The 22,617-nt window shown below is 35.3% G+C and overlaps 1 protein-coding gene across 7 annotated transcripts in view; it reads right to left on the bottom strand.

Annotated features, from left to right (window-relative positions):
- Positions 1-22,617, bottom strand: part of LOC118852159 (activating transcription factor 7 interacting protein) — a 169,124-nt gene that overhangs the window by 84,490 nt on the left and 62,017 nt on the right. Inside the window, exon 1 of one of the 7 annotated variants that reach the window (XM_036761818.1) lies at positions 10,629-10,649. The exons of 2 other annotated variants lie outside the window; for them this stretch is intronic. In XM_036761818.1, coding sequence (XP_036617713.1) covers positions 10,629-10,642 — 14 coding nt within the window. In that variant the 5' untranslated portion in view covers positions 10,643-10,649. 4 more of the 7 variants (XM_036761822.1, XM_036761816.1, XM_036761815.1 and 1 more) reach the window with 4 other exon arrangements.

The raw sequence follows: 22,617 nt of genomic DNA on the forward strand, positions 1-22,617 counted from the left end.
AGGAATTATAGGAACACTTCCATTCATGGATGTTTCCTTTATTTTCATGGGTTGTTTGTCTCTGATGGTGAGCAATGTGAATTCCTTTATTCCTGTTGCTAGGGTGATTAATAAATGCTCTCATTTCTTTTAAAATGCTTTCTTATTTCAAACTTCTCCCCAGAACTTACAGATTTCCTTTTCCACGAAACATCCAGATTGATGTTTTTGAGCAAGGATGCTTAGATATGTTTTAATGAGTTTTTTTAAAATACATATAGAAAAGCTCACAAATGCGAAAGAAAAATACAACCTTGTAAAATAAGTCACTAGACAAGTGACTTATTGCTGTGAAAGGAGGTGGCAGGCAGATGTCTGAGGCATGTGCATGTGCGTTTTGTGTATTCTTATATTGCTCAGTTCAGTTAGGTCATTTTATGTATTCACCTGGTGTTTCTCACGGGAAAAAAATGGAACATAAGCAAAATGTGAAATTCAAATTATGCTCAAATTATTTCCTCATATATCAATCACATTAGAAGAAATTCACGTTTTCAAAATAAGAATTGTAGCAAAATAACGTTCAGTGTGCCATGGTAGCCAAAAAAACCAATTTAATTTCTGGCTGCATTAAGTTATGTAATTTTAGGATACATAACAAGGGACTTATATAATATTATTCCCAACCAGACCACATCTGGAATATTCCACACAATTTGGAAACTCTACATTTTAAGAACAGTGACAACCAAGAATGAGAGGGTCTTGAAACAAGAAACTTGACACAGCAATCAAGGAACAGGATAACCACTGTTGTCCTTTGAGAACTATATGTTATAGTTTAAGGGAACTTTGCAGAGAGAGGGGACTGCCCCCCGCCCCCCACCCCCTGTCCCCTACTCCGCAAAAGGAGCTTTGCTAGCTTAAAGGAATGATTAGGAGAATCTCAAATATGCTACTGGGGAGAAGCTATCAAACACTTGTCAGCAGAAAAAAAAAAAAGACATAAGTAGTGATGGTTGGTCACTCTGAGAGGGTAATGAAGCAGCTATGTGCTAAGGTGACATGAAAAATAAGGAGGGATATTAGCTTCACTAGATATGCATTCCATATATGCAGAGACTCCTGAGAACAGCCAGATGGAGAGCTATTACTTAATTCTGGTAATTCATCTAAGGACAAATGAGAACACTTGAAGGAACTCCTACTCCCATAGCTAGGCATTATGCTTGGGCATGAATCTGAACCCTCTAAGAGTGCAGGTGACATGTTTTCATCATTACTGCTAATTAAAGGTAGGGGCTTCAGGGAAAAAAAAAAGTTGTGAGTGATTTGTTAGTTAAGAAGGTAGCATCTGAGAAGGATATGTGGATTTCTGTAACAGTTTAAATTTGCCTGAAAACCTGCAATCTCACTAAATGGCCTTTAAGCAGAAAACTGAGTAAAAAAGAAACTGCTTACATACCATATGCCAGCTACCAAGCCATATACCACAATAATCAACAGACAAAAAAGAAAGTGGGGGGATTGGACTCAAAGGCCTTGAAGGCCTCTTCCAGATCTAAAATCTATGATCCTAAAATAGTGTCTATCAATTAATTATAGGCACTTAATGTCTTTCTGCTGATTGACAAATATCCAAGGAGAAGGGGGACTAAAGAAATTTCAAGACATCAGATGTTTATAAACAATTGTATAAATTCTGGGTGATAAACAAGAGATCACAAAAGTGAGACCACAAATGTAGCCAATCTAGATCAAAATGACATATTCCTGCAAGGAAACCCAAGAAACAGTGAGGTAAAAAAGTATGGTACAAAACAAGTATGTAGGAATTAATGAAAAAAGACATGTAAGAATATTACAGCCAACCACTTGATCTCCCTGCCCCCCTACTCCATTCATGTCTAACCAAATTATACCTTCCTGACCCCTTCTCACCCACACTCCCCATTTAAAATAAACTTCAATGACTATTACCTCTAGCATGAAATGTAAAATCCTTTATTTGGCATTTAAAAACCTTTACAACCTGACCCTTTCATACATTTCCACATACTTTAATCCTCTCCAAACAATCTAAAATTCTCACACATAAACCTCTATCTTCTGACTCAATGCTTTTGCACTGGCTATATCCCTCATGACTGGAATGCTCTGCCCTTTACCTCAATCTCTTAGTCTTGGCTTCAAGATTTAGCTCAAATCCCATCTTCTTGCAGGTGGCCTGTTCAGGTCCCTTCAGCTACTAAAGCCTTACTTCTTTCAGATTCTCTACATATACTGTTATTCCCTTGTATGTGCATATTCACATGTTGTTTCCCTTATTATAATATATGCTCTTTTGAGAGCAGGGGTTTTTTTTGTTTTGCTTTGTTTTTGCTTTTATTTTTGCCTTCCTTTGTGGCCTCAGCACTTAGCACAGTGTCTGGCACATTGTAGTGCTTGTTGCCTGGCTGTTCCTCTATGCTCAGAATGGTCTCCTTTTCTATTAGAATCCCTAATTTCTTTCAAGACTCAGAATAAGGCCTTTCCTACCTGAGAGCTACCAATATGCTTTACATATGTTTGAATGGCTATATATGTATATATGCCTACCCTTTTAAGATAAAAACTCCTTAATATCAGAAAATATTTAACTTTTGTTCTATCCCCAGCACCTAGCATACTGCCTGACACATAGTAGGTACTTAAGGAATAAATGAAAAAGCATTTATTAAATATTTAATGTGTGCCAAACACAATGCTAAGCCCTGGGGATACTGTAGCCAGAATGGCCTTTGTTTTCTTTGAATGACTCAGCTTACCTCATTGAGCCTCTGGACACTGTGGCTTGCTCTTCCGGGGCAGGAAGCCCAAAGAGCATTCCAGGAAGCAGACAACTTCCTGTGTGATGAGTCATGGGGCTGGCTGAGGGGAGGTGTTAACGGCTACGCTAGGGGGAGGGGCCAAGTCAAGAACCAATCGGCCCTGGTCGTTCAGGCGGTGCTTGATGATGTCAAAAACTCTATAAGAGGGGAGAGGACAGCTTACAGCTTAATGTATTAGGAGGGCAGAGTTTATAATCTCAAAGAGGATCATAAACATGTCTGAAAGGTTCAGAACCGCCGGATATAAGAAACTCTCAAAGTAGAAGGCAGAAGAATCAAAACATTTATTTAGGCTCCACAGTAACCAACCCATGAACCAGCAACCCCATTTTGATATATTGATCAAAAGCTTCCAGGCCCAATAAGTACGCCTTGAAAGAGTAACCAGGAGGCTACAGAGAAGCATGATTGCGTAAAGCAAAATCATGTTTCCCCCTCTATGGTAATAAGATTACCCACTGGCCTGAAGTCTTTGTTCAGCTTCCTCCCGTAGGTCAGCTCTGCTACTGGCAGCTCCTGCTTCAGCTGTGGCTGTGGCTGTAACTGTAGCTGTAACTGTCGCTGTAACTGTCTCTGGCTCCAACCGGAAAAGGAAAAGAGGATCTTCAAGCTGTCCTCTCCCCTCTTATAGAGTTTTTGACATCATCAAGCACCGCCTGAACGACCAGGGCCGATTGGTTCTTGACTTGGCCCCTCCCCCTAGCGTAGCCGTTAACACCTCCCCTCAGCCAGCCCCATGACTCATCACACAGGAAGTTGTCTGCTTCCTGGAATGCTCTTTGGGCTTCCTGCCCCGGAAGAGCAAGCCACAGTGTCCAGAGGCTCAATGAGGTAAGCTGAGTCATTCAAAGAAAACAAAGGCCATTCTGGCTACAGATACAAATACAAATGTGAGATGTTCCCTGTCCTAAAGCTTATAATAGAGAGAGAATATTCCCTTGCTGGTGGCCAGGAAAAGGTGTTTTTGTCTAGGAAGGGATGATGAATGAATGAAACAGTAGTGCATACCGCTGACAACCTATATACAAAGCTAATGGTAGAGTTAATTTGATTACTTAGAGGTGAAAAGTAAAAGATATTCGTAGCAACAGATCTGGAAATGGCCAGGGTAAAGATGAGGATGAATAAATGGGTCCAGGGAGTTGAGTGTCTTAGCTTCTCCCAGAAATGGTCTCTGAAGGTCTGGTTTGGAGGGTGGGTCAGCAGCAGGATGAAAAAGGCCAGTGTAAAGATGAGGATGCATGGGCTCATGGAGTTCATAACAGAGTGCTTTAGCACCTCCTAGGGATGGTTGAAGGTCCAGTGTGAAGCAGAAGCAGGGCAGAAAATGGCCAGGGTGAAGGTGAAGATACATGGACCTAGGGAGATCAGAGAGTGAAATGATTGACATATGATTTCTTGCTTGATTATGTACCCACAAAGAAGAAATGTATGGAGAATTTAGGAAACAGATTGTAAACTTGGCATTCTAAGCAGAACACAGTAATAAATCTGGGACTTGTTCATAGCTTTCCACCAGCTTTTTATTTTTACTTTTAGCATTCTTCACTTAACCAGGGTTTAATTTTTAAAACTGGCTGGGGAGTTGATAATTGATCATTAGAACACTGATAATCTAGACCCGATTTGGATCACTAAAGAGTAACTCATTGAAAAAGTGAACTCAATGGAAACCTTGGGAGGAAGTGACAAGTATCTCTTAAAGGGTTTGTGAAACAATTTAGTCTTGCTCTGGTTGGTGCTACACAGCAAAGGTGAGACAAATGAATAAAAGTTGCAGAGCAGGAATTTTGGGCTTTATACGAAGTAAAGTTCCTAACAAAGCTATCCAAAAGTTCAATAGCTTGTCATATCATGTGCTGAAGACATTGCTGGAATTCTTGAAGCAAAGGCAATCAAGCAAAGGCAATGTCAAAGAAGTTACGGAATGCTTTAGGTGGGACTTGTACTGGATTCATCTCCTAGGGTCCTTCCTTCTTTCTATTCTAAATCTTGTGAGTTACTCGCAACATCCCAAGTGAGAAGACATTATTTTAATGTACAGACAGCTTTTAAAATGACCCTCAATTACAACTATGAACTTGCCCAGTATCGTTCCACTAGATTTAACAACTACATAGTGTTTACAATAATTTACTTTTTCAGTTTCCAGTAATCCTATCAAGTATAATTAGAATAAATTAGAAAAATTAATATAACAAAATAAGATTAATTATAACAAAAATCCTTACTGTAAGGATTTAGGAGTGTGTGTGTGTGTGTGTGTGTGTGTGTGTGTGTGTATGGTTTATTTTTTTTATGTGAACTACCAATTTTAATCACAGTCTTAAATTTTAAAAACTGCTTAAACAATTGAGTATTTTGCCCTAAAAATCCTCAACATTTGAATGAGAACTTTTAGTCTCATAATAACAGGTAAACTTCAAATGAAAGTTGTAAAATAAGTTGTCATTTCAAGGGAGATCATCAAGGAAATATATAATGGGAAAAGGAGGCTGGTCAAGTCATGCAGTGAGGGAGGTAACACATACAACTTGTGTTGCAGTAATTATGAAACATTAAAAAATCTGAGGAACACATCCAGTAAAACTGGATAGGTATCTATCAGGGAACATAGAAAAGAATCATACAGGCTGACTGGGAATGAATGTTCTGTAATTTACACACACACAGGAAATCATAAATTCACTCTCAAGTGTGAAAATACTATTCTATTTTAGGACTTGGGCCCCCAAGATCATAGGATAATGTTCATCAAACATGAAAGCACCTATAAAACATCTGTTACTTGTTTCAATTATAACCTTCAGTCTTCATCACAGTTTTACATAAAATAGGCCACTTACCTATTATGGGCTTTTATTAAAGTAAATACTATCTCAATAACTATAGCTCAATTTACCAAATTTCACTGAAAAAAAAACTTAGGGAAAAAAAGGTTAAACCTCATTTCCCACCTTTCTTCATGGGGTAGGGGAGAAACAATGGCTATACATATACACTGTCAGACTTGGTATTCGGTTTGCTGAACTGTTTTTTTTTCTTTTTTTTTATTTTTTATTACAAGGCATGGTAGTAGAAAGTAGAAGACTATTCAGAAAAAAAGGTGACATAAAAACAAAATATATTAAAATTTAGAAAGAAAATACATATGTAATTTATATGTAGCCAGATATGAAGGGAAAAAGAAGATGGGTGGGCTCAGAGCAACAAACAGTTAATAACTTGGGACATGAAATTATGAAAAAGAACAAAATTATACAACACAAAATCTCAAAATTTTAAAGAGGAAAGATCTCAGAAGTTTCAGTCTGTTATGTGAAATGGACAAGGTAAAGAGGGATGATGCCTCGGGGACAAAAGTATAAATTCAAACTACATGTGGGGCAGGCATAAAATGGATAGTAAATATCTAAAATGCTCTAAGATTGAACACCTTATTTTGGACTTAGGAGACTAACAGCCAAGGACTTTCTAAATGTTTACAAAATATAAAACACAAAAAAGTGGTGTTTGTGGGTTAATCTTAAAATAAGGATGTTATGTTTTAAAGAATGTAAAAAGTTTTGTATTTTTAAAAAAATACTAAACACTTAAATGCATTCCCTATCATAAACGAGTTACCTATCCAGTATGCCTTTATTACTTCACCATAAGTAGAAGGCAGACGCAAACAAAAGCGATAGTCTAAGTAAGTGAATAGTCTAACTTTTACAAAATTTTCCAAAAATAGGGTTTATAAATAAACCATTCAAGTTAAGACACTCAAATTAACAGATGTACCTATACTATACCCAGTTGTCAAAATAAGAATATAACAGTCACTTTATAATAAAATTCAGCTGAATTAATGAAGTAGTGCCTCCATTCAAGTATCTTCTGGTAACAAAGTCTCTTTTAAGTAGACCATTTTTTAAAAGAAGCACAATATTCTTATATATTACAAAACAGTACTGGCAGAAATCCCAAGCTGTCAGTTGGTTTGCTTCTCTTTTTGCAATGCAAGTTTCCCAGAACAGCTTTGAAAATAACATTTTCAATTTGTTGTACAAATTTCCTCCCTTGCAAAGAGAAGAAAACTGTAGGAGGTGCAAATTCATGGATGCAAATGCAATTCTATTTTTCTGTTCTGCTCTCTATATAGAAATGCTCATTTTATTTGGTGCTAAGTGCAGAATTTATTAAAATTCCATTTAATAAATTTTTAAAAAGTAGGCTGTGGATGGAGACCAAAACAAAACATCACAACATAAATGGAGAAAAACACAAGCTTAATGATTATAATTTAAAAATGTGAATGGATTAAACAATCCATTAAAATTAAAGACAATGACAAAATGATAAGAAAACAAAGCCTAACAAAATGTGGTATACCAGAATGCATCCAAAGAGCAAAGACATATATAGAATGAAAATAAGAGGTGCGAACAAAATATGTTATCAGATGAATCCATAAAAGCAGGCATTGCAATTGTGCCAAGACAAGCAAAAATAAAAATTCACAGCATCAAGAGAGAGAAAACTTTTCATCTTTCTTCTCATATGCTGAATGTGGTGGGATTCTTTGAGATTATTATCCCTTGCACTTTCCTTTAAGGGGGATGGCGGTAAAGGGACAATTTCCCCTGGCGGGGGGGGGGGGGGGGGGGGAGGGGGGGGGAGGGGGAAGGGGATAAAAAAACCAAGGAGAGAGATCTTATACCTAAAGGAATCGTAGACAATGACCGTACCAGTTTTTTTAAAAGCCTTGATTAGTATGTACAGCATCTAAATTCATAAAGGAAGTTATACCTTTATTACAAAAAGACAGTAATAATATTTATAGGAGTCTTTAATGTTCTTTTCTCAGACCTAGAAAAATCTAACAGAAAGGGAAACTACAGAACTGAATACACTTGGAGAATTTAGAGCTGGAAAAGGGGATCCTCTGGATGTTAGCGTTCAAGATTGCAATAATTTTTCAATATTAAATGGTACCTTTATAGAAATAAGCCATGCGCCAAGGCACAAAGAAATAGTAAATAGATGTTTAAAAAGTAGAAACAAGTACATTATTTACTAATGCTAATGAAATTAAAAGGGATATAGACCTAACATGGAGACTTAATGATTCACTATAATGAGTAAGTCAAAGAATGTATTATAGGAAAAATAACTGTAAAAAAGAAAAATAACAATGAGACAAATTGTAAAAACTTTCATAAACGCAGAAAAAACAGTATTCAGAGGAAAAAATGTATTTCTGAGAACATGCATAAACAGAACAAAAGCATTAGTTAACTTCTTAGAAAATCAAATGGCACCAAAATTAGCAAAAAAAAAAAAGTATCTTAAAAATCAGAGAAAGGTAAACTAGAAAAAAATGCTGTAAATGATCATAAAATTTAGAAGCTAATTCTCTGTAAAGACTAACAAAATGAATAAACTTTTAGCTAAATTGAAGAAAAAAGTGTAGGAAAATCAAATTACTAATAAAAATGAACATGGTGAAATCACAAGGAAAGAAACTGTCAGAACGTACTATGCACAATTACATTTAGTCAGAAAGGCTGAAAATTTTAAAGAAATGAAGGATTTAGCTTATAAAAACAGAACACCAAACTAATTTAAAAAAATTATAATAAACTAAGAACCACTAAAAAAAAAAAAACCTATAAGGAGTCTTGACAGTCTTTGAGCTTCCTAATTTCCCTCTTTTAGACACTACCACCCTTACAGTTACTAGGTTCCTCACTTCCCAGTCTCTGTGTCTCCCCACCTTAGCTCTTGGCTCCTTCCCTGTCACTGACAACCAATCAATCATCAAGTCTCCCATATTCTATTTTAATATCATCCCTCACATATCTCTTTTTCTCTCTGCTCCTTTGTTTACCACTGTAGTTCCAGCTTTCCTCATTTCATTCCTGGCTCCCTAACTGAAGCCCCTACTTCCAATCTCTTAACTCCATTCAAGTCTCAGAATCAATCTCTCTCTCTCTCTCTCTCTCTCTCTCTCTCTCTCTCTCTCTCTGTATATATATATACACACATATATATGAAATTTCCACTCCTGTCCTCCAGGAAAATCTAAGCTCCTTCAGGAACTTGGTTTTTTGTTTTGTTTTGTTTCTTATTACAGTTAAGAGTTTAATAAATGCTTGCTGAATTGGACTGAATACATTAGTGCATTTAAGAAAAAATCTCTGGCAATTCAATACACATCAATATTGATACTACCTCCAGCTTCAAATACCAAGGAATTGAGAAAAAAGAATATTTAAAAGAGAGCAATCTACTTGTATCACAATCTAAAATCAGAATTGCTTCATATGATTCCCTGTGCAATTTACTGTTGCTTGGTTAAGAAAAACAGGCTAAAGGAGAAGTCCATAAAGGAAGATGTCCATAAAGGCTAAAATAAGTCTAAAGAGATGTATACCTCTGTATTAAAAGCCATCTGTAAAGGCACAGATAAGACACAAAGAAGCAAAACACAAAAAACCTCAGGCAAGCCTCCAACAACTGCTCCCTCCACTTTTCTAGCACCTATATTATGACTCCTTTGGGAAGTCAAGAACTGTACAAAAATTCAACTTTTATAAACACTCCACAGGGCAAAGGAGTGCCAGAGTGTCTAGCAGATAGGATTTCCTGGGGCTTGCTAAACAGGTAACTGTATTCCTGGGTTGGGTGAGACCTCTTACTTTCAAGCATAGGCCAGAGCCATTCTCACTTACAGCTCCAAAGAAGCTACAAAGCTTCCTACATGGTCTCTGGCATTACACTGAAGGATCTACATACTTAAGCTGGGGCCCTATGGTCATGTCATCATATGTTTAGGGATACTAAATTGGCCTCCATAAGAGCTAAGGGTCTTATGGCCCTGGGAGAGAACAGAAGCTTCTGGAAATAGATAACTGAGATAACAAGAAGGTGGAAGTTAGCTTGGTATAGTGAAAAGCATATGGGTTTTTAAATCAGGTTTGAAGTTTTGAGTCCAAATTCCTACAGCCCCTTAGCATGTCATTCTTTCTGACCCTCAGTTTCCTGACCCGTAAAATGGAGACAAAACTACTTGCATTATATAGGGTTACTCTAAGAAAATTGTTTTATAAAAATTTTTAGAGCACTGGAGAAAGGATACTGTGGGGGTAGCACAAACTGCTTTACTCTCCTGGACCCTGTTCTGCTCATCATCTACAAAAATGACTCTAACGAGGCTGCAAATGGCTCAAAGGAAACATAGAGCAGGAGGGCACTGATAATCAATGAAAGCAAGTATCTTGTTCTTGCAACTCAAAATATAAAACTAATTTGTAATTTGAAAAATTTGTCAACTGGATTTTTTAATGACCAAAAATCCTTTTAAGTAATACATGCAATAATAAAGCAAATAGGAAAAGAAAAGGCATTTTGGAATATGATTCTCACTCTAGAGTTATTACAAAAATATTACATACTCTGATAGCTGTGCACAATTAATCTAAAAGTAAATATATCTTCATGCCATTTAAAATACATAGTTAGCTTATTTATATCTACAATAATGCCACCAAAACAAAAATGTCATAAACAGGATGCTATTGCTCTAGGAATTTTTTTACTTGGTAATTTTAATATGAAATAGGAATTTATCTTCTTAATATCCAGAACAGTATAAAATCACAGAACATTAAATAAAAAGCAAATACAATCAAAAACTGTTATTAAATAAGTAGTTCTATCACAAAACTATTTGATTTATTAATAAATTGTTATATTGAATTGTAGAGAGAATTAAAGAATAATTACCATCCATACCCACAAGGGAGCATACTGAAGCCATTAACAGATCTTTTACAGCACTGAAGGCAACGAAAAACAAAGTCGAAGTAACAAGGAAGTAGTATCAGGCAAACCAGTTCAGACCGGTTTAGCCATATTTGTGCAAGCCAATCAGCTCTCTTGTTCTGGAAATCTGTTTTGCATCAATAAAAGGAATTCTTAGAGAGGCTACATATCAAAAAAGGGTGGCACCCCTCTCAGAGCTAAGCAATGCAGGCTAAATGCTAACAAACAAAATGTTAAAATGTTTTTAATAAGTATCATTTTGGATTCTTTTGTGCTGGTGACTTTTTATTATCATAATCATTCTACCTAAGAAAAATCACCATCTGGTTACTAGTATTAGCATCATGTAGTTTTTACATATCAAATTTTTTTCAGGATACAAAATGCTTACATTTTAGAATAGAAGATTGCTCCCAATGCCAGACATAAATATCCAAAAAGTTTAATCAACTCGTGCCTTTAGTTATTTTTGCTCTTATGGCAGAAACATGAAGAAATGTACAAATGCCATTTGATACAGCCATTTAAAAGATTTTTTAACAATTCTCTCTACCTGTTATGTATTAAGGCTAAAAATTACTAGAAACTTTTTGGAAATAATTTATCTCTAATTAAATATCTTACAGCATTAGCAAGGGTTTTTCACTCTACTAAAGGATTAAAATAACCAAGAGTGTACTGGTAAAACTAAAATTTCTCCTCTTAAGTAAAATTAAAAAGGCTGCTTCCTGTACCAAACTCTACATTTTCTCCTCTGTTCCTTTTTTTTTTTATCACTGCAACGAAACAACAAAGAGAAGTATTAGCCTACAATCTGCCATCTCAAAAAGCTCAAGAATTTTAAGAAGCTGTTCAAGAGCTGCTCACAAGTCAGCCAATGAGCAATCAGCTTTCTGAATCCTGCCTGGCAACAGGAGACAGACAATGAGAAGGTCACAGAGAAGGAGAGTTAAACAAAACAAAGAATCCAAACCAATGCTATGTGGTTCTTTGCACAATATAAGTAATCTAGAATACAGTATTCCTCAAAGTCCAAGTCTACTATTTGTACATAGTACAGATGACAGAAAATAATATAAATTGTTTAATAAGCCCTGTGTGGTTAATGAAAGCTATACTTAGCTTAATGACTGACCATCAATTTTTCTAGATGTGGAATGAATGGCTATTTAGAGAACCAAAGACTGCCAGAACAAGGTTATATTACTCTGGAAAACATCTGCAGTGTGAAAATGAAAATGCGTAAAAATTAAGCTCAACATTACAGCATTTATAAATAAAAAATGCAAACAAAAATTAATATTAAATTCAATATAAAAGGTTTTGTTTTGTCCAACTATACTATTCTAGTTCCAAAAGTTACCTTGTATTTTTATCCTAATTTTTTTAAAAGATTCCTATGCTTCTCTATGGTGTTTTACTGTGTGCTAAACTATTTTAACAGATCTAATTTAAAATTCCCAATTCCTAGAGAGGATGCATCTTGATTCTGCTTTTAAAATAATTTATGTTTTAAACTCATATAAATTCAACTACTTTAAATGTGGTCTACTTACTCCCTTGAAACAAGTTACGGAAAGATTTGAATCACCTCTTCCAAGCCTAAAGGAAAATGGTTTTATTTACAAAATAAGTCTCCATGTAAGTTGAGGAAATTTTCCTTTTGTTACATCAATTTCCCATTTAATATTTAAATTATAAAATAAATACGAGGGACTTTTATCACTGGAATATATTTTTTAAAATTTATACTCAATATTTTATAGATTAACCCATTTTTAAACCATTTTTTTTCCCTTCAAACACAAATAAAACTTGTAGTTTTTCAAACATACCCCAGAGGGAGCCTGCTACAGCCATATCCTTTAGCTTACCCACTCTCTCAACAGGAAAAATAAATCATTCCACGCTTCCCTACTTCAGTACTGGTAGGGAACTGATATTCACCCACTATCTGATTGGCTCTAAGAAGTAGCTGCCTGAAAACCAATAAGACACTGTTTCCACAAAGCCTGCCCTGCAACAAGGGAAGCATATGAGGGCAAGTACTAAACCAAGAATTCAGTCCGTCTGAGAACAAAGTTGAACTGGGCCTCGAGAGGAAAAAAAGGTATCTCAATATCACCAGATTTTTAAAAAAGATTAATGAATGGTATAAGAAATCGGTTTCTCTTTATTATTTGATTAAATGTTCCAAACTACAAATGTGGTGTCATTTTGCCATTTGATTCAGCAATACCTGTAATTTTATATGAGACCAGACTAAAGCAGACTAAAATCTTAAAGAGACATGAAAAGCATCTAGAAAAAAAAGCTGAAGAACTTAAACTATTTTACTGATCTACTTTTAATACAGAAGTTTCTATCCTCAATTATTTTTATACTATTATAGAATGTGGAAGGTGAATAATTCCCCTGATTATAACAATTTTAAATTCATGTTTTAAAATGACTAGGCTTGAAAGTACTCTTTCAAAATGTTTAAATAGGTGATCTGCAAACTTTTCAATCTACCATTATTTTATTTTGTAACTTCCTCCATCATCCTTAAAAATGCTCCATGACACATGTTTCTAGATATAATTTGCACTAAAACAAGCGTTTTCAGAATACCTGAAATAAGAAACAGTAGTATCTCATAAAAACACAGCTAAAAAGAACTGCCATACACAAAGTGGGTGACTGCTTTCTTCACATGAAACAAAACTGACAAAACTATTAAGTCACTTTTGAAGCTTTGCCTGCTCAAATTTGGTATTTCAGGGGTTTTTTTAGTCGAATCTTCAAATACAGTCTTTGCTGGTGGTCCACTGTTTTGTTAGTATATTTAGTAAAATATCACACCCATTTCTGGGAAAATGACACCCAAGAATTGCCACCATTACTTTGAAGCAAGGGACAACATACATGACAACTTCTGCTCAATTCCTTAATCTTCTTCCCTGATTTAACAATATAAAAACATCATCAGTTGCTATATTTGTCAAATGCTTATCTGTAGTGTTTTTAGGCAAGATGCAAAGTACTGGTCCAGCAGGTTGCCATTTAACATCTTACCCACTAATCTTTGTTCTAATTCATTTATTAAAATCCTTTATCCATTCATGATGGTCACAAATAAAAGCCAAAGTATGAATCCTTGGAAACTATAATCTTGACCCCACTATTTCTGACTTGGGAGTCAAGTCAATTTGGCTTTAGATTTCACCTCTAACATCATAAACCTGTGAAATCACTAAGATTTTCAGTGCCCCTAAGAATTTCAGGTCTCCCATTGATAGGAGTTTTCCTCATCACAAGCTCCCTAAACCAACAAACGTACATCCCCACGGAGAAAGGGCCCCAGTGGTTGGATTTAATACTCCACGGCCCATGGAAAATAATTTCCATGTCTTCACCAACAGCTAAGTACTGTAATAGACTAAGAGATGGCTGTTGGAACTAGACTATCAAGTAGGGGTATCTGAGTGGAGAGAATAAAATACAAAGAATGAAAAAACCCTACTTGGATGGTAGGGGTGTCCATTTTAATGGGGAAGGCAACAGGAACATATATAAATATTTGCAGAATTAATGTAATGAGTTTCAATACAAAGTAGCTAAATATATGGTAGTTTCAGGCACTAGCAGTAAAATCAGGAAAAACTTCAGAGGATTAAAAGCTATTTCAAAAAACAAAAACTCTGCTAGGTTTCATGAGTGGTTGTTAGATTAACATGCACTGCTACATAAAAAATTTAATATGTCTATTTAAAGTATAAACATTACAACTATGATGTCTGTTAAGTTATAATCAGAAAGTTCATCTCAAATAGGTTAACATCATTAAGAAGACTTCTGAGATTATTTGTCAGCAACAATGAAGCTTGGCCTGCAATTTCAATGGTATAAAAATGAAGAAAATCCTTCTAGGAAGCATGATGACATGTTCTCTAGTTTATAATCTTGGAGAATTTCCTAGAACATTGAATGGTTAAGTGACTTGCCCAGGATCACATAGCCAGTACAAGTCAGAGGCAAGACTTGAATCCAGGTCTAGCTGGTGTGTGCGCCAGACTCTATCCACTACGCCACACTTCCTTTTTTTTTTTTTAAACACCACCTTCCAAGTCACCCAGGCTCACAATCTAGGTGTCATCCTTGACTCCTAGACACAAAAGACTACCCTCTCCCCTCCATATCCAATCTGTTCCCAAGTCCTGTTGACTTTACTTTCGGAATATCTCTCCAACGTGCTCTGTCCTCCTCTGACACTGCTACCAGTGCCAGCCCCCTCGTCATTCATACTAGTGCATGGGACAGATATTTGTGAAGACTTCACAGGGTATGTCTAATGGAGAGGTTTTGGGATTTGGCCTTGTAATTTTGGAAGGCATGTCCTTCCCCGCCCCCCCCCCCCATGTTAGAAGATAATGAACTTCCTGTGAGCTATTTGTTCTCTGCTCCGGGAAGGGTCTCTCCTTCCCCCATCCCATTTCTCCACCTAGACTTTCACACGCCACTTTTGGCAGTTGAGTTCTGATAGGGAAAAACCTGGACGAACTGGTTCAACCTTGGTCCTCTGTGTAGTTTTCGCGCCTAGACTGTAAGCCCACCCCTCCAGCCAATGGTGAGAAGGGATAGAGGTGGGAGGGAATCCTTTTCATTAAGACTATAAATTAAGGCAGGTTCCCTTTTACCTCGCCTCCTCCCTTATGGAGGTGTGCCCAAATCTTGCAAGGTTTGTAGAATAAAGTTACTTTGTTTCTCTTAAAGATGTCTCTCCTATTATTTAAAAATTCTGTCCCATACACTAGGACTACAGCTATAGTCTGCTGGTGAAACTGCCTGCCTCAGATCCCTCCTTTACTCAGCTGTCAAAACGATATTCCTAATATGCAGATCTTACCACATCCTAATACTGTATTCAGTAAACTCCAATGGGTCCCTATCAACCCAAGGATAACCCAAATATAAAATCCTCTGGCATTCAAAGCCCTTTACAACCTACTCCTGTGCCCGTCGCCCATGTCTGAGCACCACCCCCCCCTTCTAATCTTTTAACAACTTAGTCCACACCTAAACCAAGTACTCTGTGAGAAGTGACACTGGCTCCTTGCTATTCCTGGCAGAAAACATTCCATCTCCAGATTCTGGGCATTTTCAGTTATTGTCCCCTAGGAATAGAATTCTCTCTTTCATCTCTCTGGGTTTCCCTTGCTTCTTTCAGCCAAAATCTCACCTTCTACAGAACTCTTAATGCTAGTGCCTTCCCTCTGTTAATTATCTCCAATTTATCTTGTTTATATCCTGTTTGTACCTGTTTGCATCTTGTCTCTTCCACTGAACTGTGAGTTCCTTGAGGTCAAGGATTATCTTTTGCCTTTCTTTGTATCCTCAATGTTTAGCACAGTACCTGGCAAATAGTAGGTGCTTAATAAATATTTATTGACTGACTGAAAATCTGGCTCCAGTTAGTCTTTCAGTAAATTAATTAATGGATAACTAAATGGGTGAATGGATGGCCATTTATAAAGCACTGGATATGACAATCACTGTGCTAAGTAGAACCCCACCTACTTAGCACAGAGCCTGACACATTATTAGGTACTTAATAAATGTTTATTGATTAACGACTAAAATATTTCTTAGATCAAAGATACTCCTTCCTGAACCAAAAAGGGGAATCTATAAACCTCTCAAAAGATACATATGCTAGCAATATCTTTTTAACCATATATTGCTTCTCCATTCCTTAGAAGACTAAGTAGTAGCATGCATTATTTACCAAAACCATAAAAACATATTATAACCATTTGTATACACATGAATTGCTAAGGTAGAAGTAAACATAAACCTTTCTTAAATGTACTGATGAGGTCCACAAGCCTGAGTTTTTTTTCCTGTTGTTAAAAATTAATAAAATATCATATTTTATAAGGAATCTATATCTGTTATACCCAAAAATGGAACCTCTTGTGGTTGGTCATCTTAAAGTCATTAGAGATTGTGGATTTTAACTTAATCAACTGATCAAATGGTTGGTAGCAGCACAAACGGGAGAGAAATTAAATTCTGCCTCACAAAAGCTTTTAAAATTTTACTATGAAGCCTTGGTCCGTTATGAAAATATATGCGTTACTAGCAGCAAAAAACATTCTTGCCTTGGATAAAATAAAGTAAAATAAAGCCTACCTGTTTATATGTCCTAAAACAAAACTGAGGAGTAGGGCACATTCAAATAATGTATCATAGTACAGTTAGGCTGTTCAAAAATTTTACTTTTAACAAAAATAAGGGAAAACTGAATTCAAATTCAAAACATTCTTCATTTTACCAAAGAATAACATTAAAGTCTCCACTATTCTCATTTTGTAATTCATATTTTTAACATGAGCAAAGTTGTCTATTTTTTTCCCTTCTAGTATTTCATAAACCAGAAGCATGTCTAGATAAAATTGCTTTGGTGCCTAAATAAACTAAACTGCCTATTTTCTGAATTAATCTCACAACAGGAAAACTGCAATTTTACCTAACATTGGACTCTGATAGCCATCAATCAAAAATGGGAATAATAACCACACACACATACACACACAAACATTTTGTTAAATATCTGAAATTTTAAAAGTAAGTTAAAAACAAAAGTAATATTTTATAATGACTTGATTCTTTTAGTCATCTTTTAATTTGCTGCGAGTCATATTTTTATTAATAAATACTGAGATGTACTACTATGTTTCTAAGATTTAAATCAACTTCTATGATCAAATTTTTCATATATTTGCTAACAAATAACTTCACACATGTAATTCTCTGGATTTTAATTTTTAAACCAGAGGTGGTTTAGGGAAGAAACAAGGAGAAAAGGATAGTCATTATAAAAGACAACAATGACACAAGGTAAGGCAAAGCCAAATAAAAAATACAAACATTTTTAAACACAGCATTTTCTAAGAAAACAGTTTTTACTACACTTATTGATACTGGGAAAGTGCCCAAAAAAAACCATATTAACAACCTGCTCCGATGTAAACCAAATGTCTTTTTGGTATCATTATTTTTCCCAGTGATGCTCTTTGACAAATGAATCACAGAACACAGAATTAAAACGGTAAGCAACCCCAGTGGTGATGGAGAGGCACGTGGTAGGCATGTGGTAGCACATTTGCAATGAAAAGAAATTAATTCACAAAGTAAGTGTTGTCAGATATATATACACACACACACATACATACATATATAAATGCATATATATACATATATACACACATACACACATATGTATGTATATGTGTGTGTGTGTCTTATCTACAAAATGTATGATCACAAAAGAAGACAGATCACTAACAGAACAGTTTAGTATTTAAAGTACTTCCATTTTGTCTACAAAATGCTGACACGCCTTTAGGAAGATTTCAAGGATAGAAAGAGAATCTATAGAAGACATATGGGAAGACAAAGCATCACATGGGCATAGGTTTACAATCAAAGTTTATTTAACTGTTGAAATAATTTTAAGCAATGAGTTTATAGTTTACTCTAAATGTACTAAGAATATAAAACTTATTTTAAGTTTAATTTTTAATTTAACTTAACATGTTTTAGAATATTAACAAGTTTTTTTTTTCTATTGTACCTATCTATGGCAACACTGTGTAGAACTGGGCATATGAAGAGGACCTAGATTTAAATCTTAGCTCTTCTCCTTATCATTTGAGGGAATTTGGACAAGTATCTATCCTTCAGTTTCCTCAAGAACTGGACCAAATGATCTAAAGGGCTGCTAGGGTGGGACAATGGATAGAATGCTGGGCCTGGAGTCAGGAAGACAAGTTCATATTCAGCCTCAAACATTTCGTAGCTGTGTGACCCTGGGTAAGTCACTAACCTCTATTTCAACTGTAAAATGGAGATAATAACTCTTACCTGAGAGGGTTATGAGGATATTTGTGTGATAATATTTGTAAAGCACTTCTATCTTAATACAGTGCCTGGCATATGGTAAACATTTAATAAATGCTTAATAAATTCTCTTCCCTTATTTTTTGAGGCAAAGTTCTTTGATTCCATAAGTTATATTTGGCATACTATATTTGCTAATGCAGTAATAAATCTTCCATCAAAAGTTTGCCTTCAGATATCCAAATTAACATATCCCTAGAGTATAACTAAGGTGGCATTATATTTAAAAATTATCCATAAAACAGAACTGTTAAAATTTCATGTTTCATCAGCACAGCTATAAATTAGTATTAGTCCAAAATTTCAAATGTTAACTGCTCTCAATGAACTAATCTTTTTTTGTATTATGGTATCCTGAGCTTAATTATTTTACATTCGTATGTTGTAGCCTATTCAATTCTAAAACAAACAACAAAATTACAACAAACAGATCTAGTTCTCAACTTGAAATACACAGTATTTCCTCTTTCAAAGGAAAAAAAATTAATAAACTTATGGCTATCTCTCCACACCTCCCTGATTGGAAATTGACTTTTTTTAATCAAATGTAAAACTTTATATTTCTCCCTATTTCATTATTGTTTAAGCCCAACGTTCTTGTGATAAACTCTGTTAGCTACTGCTCTCAGTTTTGCATATGTTCTCTCCTTCCCTAAAAAGTCATCAGTTTCCCTCCAAGTCATGTCTTCAAACATTAACTAGCACAAGAGTAAGCACAGATTACTGGGGTAACCTACCAGAGACTTTCACCAACTTGATATTGACCTAAAAATGAATATTCAAGTAAATACTGAGTCCACTTTACTATCATATTACTTAGCCTATCTTTCCATCTTCTTTCAGGACAGCATGAAATTCTCAAACGCCTTCCTTATACTTAGACAAATTTATCTACCCACAGATCATGTCTAACAAACCTGTCAAAAAAGGAAATGAGATTTTTTAATCCAATGTGTGTGATACTATTTTCCTCACTCAAAAACATATCTTTATATTCTATGTGCATTGATTTTGTTTAGTCAATGAGGCTTTTTAGTTTTAAATAATCAAAAATGTCTACTATGTGATTTTCTGGGGGAATCTTCTCTAGCCTGTTAGTTGAAGCACTATACCACCAATCAGATATTTCATTCTGGTCTCCTAAGACCTGATCTCTTATATTGAGATTTCTATCCCATCAAAAGCTTGGTGGATAGACAGGGTATATGCCAGTGCAATATCCACAGAAGTTGCTATGAATATGCAGGTATATTTCCAGGTTAGAATTGCAAAATATAACAGATTCTGTTGCTCAAAGACAAAACGAAGATATTTATTCAGATACCAGAAAGCCAAATCCCACCGCGGTAACAAAGAAGTCAGAACACATTACCAATGCAGGTCTCCTCACAAACAAGCTCCCTTAGGCAAAATGTCCCTCTCTCTCACTCACAGTAGCTGCTCTGTCTCTCTCTGCCTCCTCTCTCTCCCAGCTCCACCTCTCTTTCTCACTTCCTGCTGCTACACCCTTTCCTGTTCCACCCATTCATCCTCCTCCCACGCAGACTCCATGTGATTCAGGTTTCCATGTGATTCCAGGCTCAAAGCAGGTCACACAGGCCTATTAATGGGCAGGAAAGATCTTCCCATTCCATTAACAATGCACAGTGTAAAATATTGGTCTAAGGCTATTTTATGCCAAACTGTTTTCCCCCATGGTATTTCTTGTCCAAACTTTCCTCTGAAGTTTTGTGTTCTTGGGATTACAGAAGACTGAAGTATTATGCTGATTTTCTTCTATATCGTGTCTGTCTACCGTGTTCTATCGATTTACTTTTACTTTTGATCTACTTTTAGCCAATGCCAAACAATTTCAAAAATAAATGCTTTAACGCAGTTTGCTGATTTAATAAAGCTATGATACTCTTTCTCCTTGTCTTTTTTTCATTCTGTTGAGATCATTGACCTTAATTATTTTGAATAACTGTATGGTAGAATCTTTGCGATTTGAATATTATGGCATTAAATATATAAATTAATTTAGGTATCATCATTCTTATATTGCTGCAGCATAAAATGAACAAGGGCTATTTCAAAATTTATTTACATAAAGTTGTATTGCTGTAAGTCTTGAATTCATCTTGGTAAATTGGTAAGATATTCATTTTTGTAGTTAAAAGAACTTTACCAACTCCTATTTCTAGATTCTATTACTACATAAAGAAATGCTTATTTTATCCTATGACTTTAAGTTATTAGTTGTCTTGATTTTTTTTGTTTACTCTGTGGTGTTCCTTAAGTAAATGCTTATACTGCTTCCAATAAAGGTAATTTCATATTCTCCTTGACTAGTTCTTATTTCCTAAATTTAATTTCCTTGTCTTATTTTTATAGTTAGCATTTCTAACATTCCAGTATCAAATAATATTAGTAGTGATGAGCATCTTTACCCAAGAATGTCCTGGTAAATGTTTAAAAACCAATTCTCCAAGGAGAAAATGTGTGCAGTACATACTTTTAAGTTTAATCTGCATTAACATTATTCCCATCATTTTCTTAAGTCTAGGAATCAACAAAACAATAAATCAAGTCCTGATTTGTTGCATTTGCCCATTTCTCTGGTGTCAATGTTCACAATGAAATTTTGTCTGAGATACAAGTGTTAACACTGAAATTTTAACAGTTGGCTTGGCAGAGCTGGCTCAAGAAAACTTATTTTTACTCCTGATCTTAATAAGAAATCCTATAGTGTCTCTGTATTACAAATACTTAGGACTAAAAACTACACCCCAATAGATAAATGGAGAAAAGATAGAAGGAAACAGGTTTAAAAAAAAAAGTAAACTATCAACAACCATATTAAAAATGGTCTAAATAATAAGAGAAACATAAATTAAAAGAACTTTAAGATTTTAAGATATAATCAACAAATTGACAAACAAAATAGGGATAAGAACTGGACTTATGGTTTCACTGATCTGAAGAACTCCTGGATGAGGCAACTGAAAACGAGACATATACGTCATGCTACAGAGGTTGGCCTAATTATATTCACAGGAAAAATCAAAAGGATTAAATTGTCTATTGTCCAGATTATGATATACCAACGAATAAATAAATCTGTGTGTGTGTGTGTGTGTGTGTGTGTGTATATCTATACACGTATCTGAGACAGACACTACAAAAGGATTAATGATCTTGGCCTTGGGTTGACCAGGAATACATTTCTTACCCATAGCTATGAAGGGCATAATATTTACTTCTTAACGAAAAAAAGGATAAAATTAAGAAGACACAATGATTGCATGAAACTGAAAAGCTTCTGCACAAACAAAATTAATGCACCTAGGACAAGAAGAGAAACAGTCAAATGGGAAAAAAAACTTTGTATCAAATTTCCCTGATAAGGGTTTGGCATCCAAGATATATAAACAACACAGATACACACGTACACACACATATTATATGTATATATGTGCACCTCTCTGTGTGTGTGTATAGCAATTCCTCAGTAGATAAGTGGTCAAAGGATATGAACAAAAGTTCTCAAAAGATGAATTGTAAACTATTAGCAACCACATGAAAGAATTCTAATCACTAATGAAAGAAATGCAAATGAAAAAAACCCTAAGGGTTCATTCATCTTGAAAATTGGCAAAGATGACAAAATGGGGGAACAGCTGTTGTTGAAGGGGTTGTGAAAAGATAGGCAGGCTAGCATATTGCTGGTGGACCTGTAAATAAGTACAAACATTTTGGAAAGCAGTATGCAATTATGCAAATAAAATGACTAAGATGCCTATACCTTTGGACAGAGTTTCCACTTATAGGCTTATAAGTAGAATGTCATTGATAAGAATAGAGTTTCCATAAGTACCAAAATATGTATAGCAGCACTTTTTGAGACAGCAAAGAATTGGAAACAAAGTAGATGCCCACTAATTGGGGAATGTGGGAGAACAGCAGTTTCCTGACACAGCTTCTCTTAGACTCAACTTTCTCCCTATACAACTTCCTGGTGGCTTCCCTGGTAAAG

The sequence above is a fragment of the Trichosurus vulpecula genome, chromosome 5 (genome assembly GCF_011100635.1).
Source record: "Trichosurus vulpecula isolate mTriVul1 chromosome 5, mTriVul1.pri, whole genome shotgun sequence".
NCBI lineage: Eukaryota > Metazoa > Chordata > Mammalia > Diprotodontia > Phalangeridae > Trichosurus > Trichosurus vulpecula.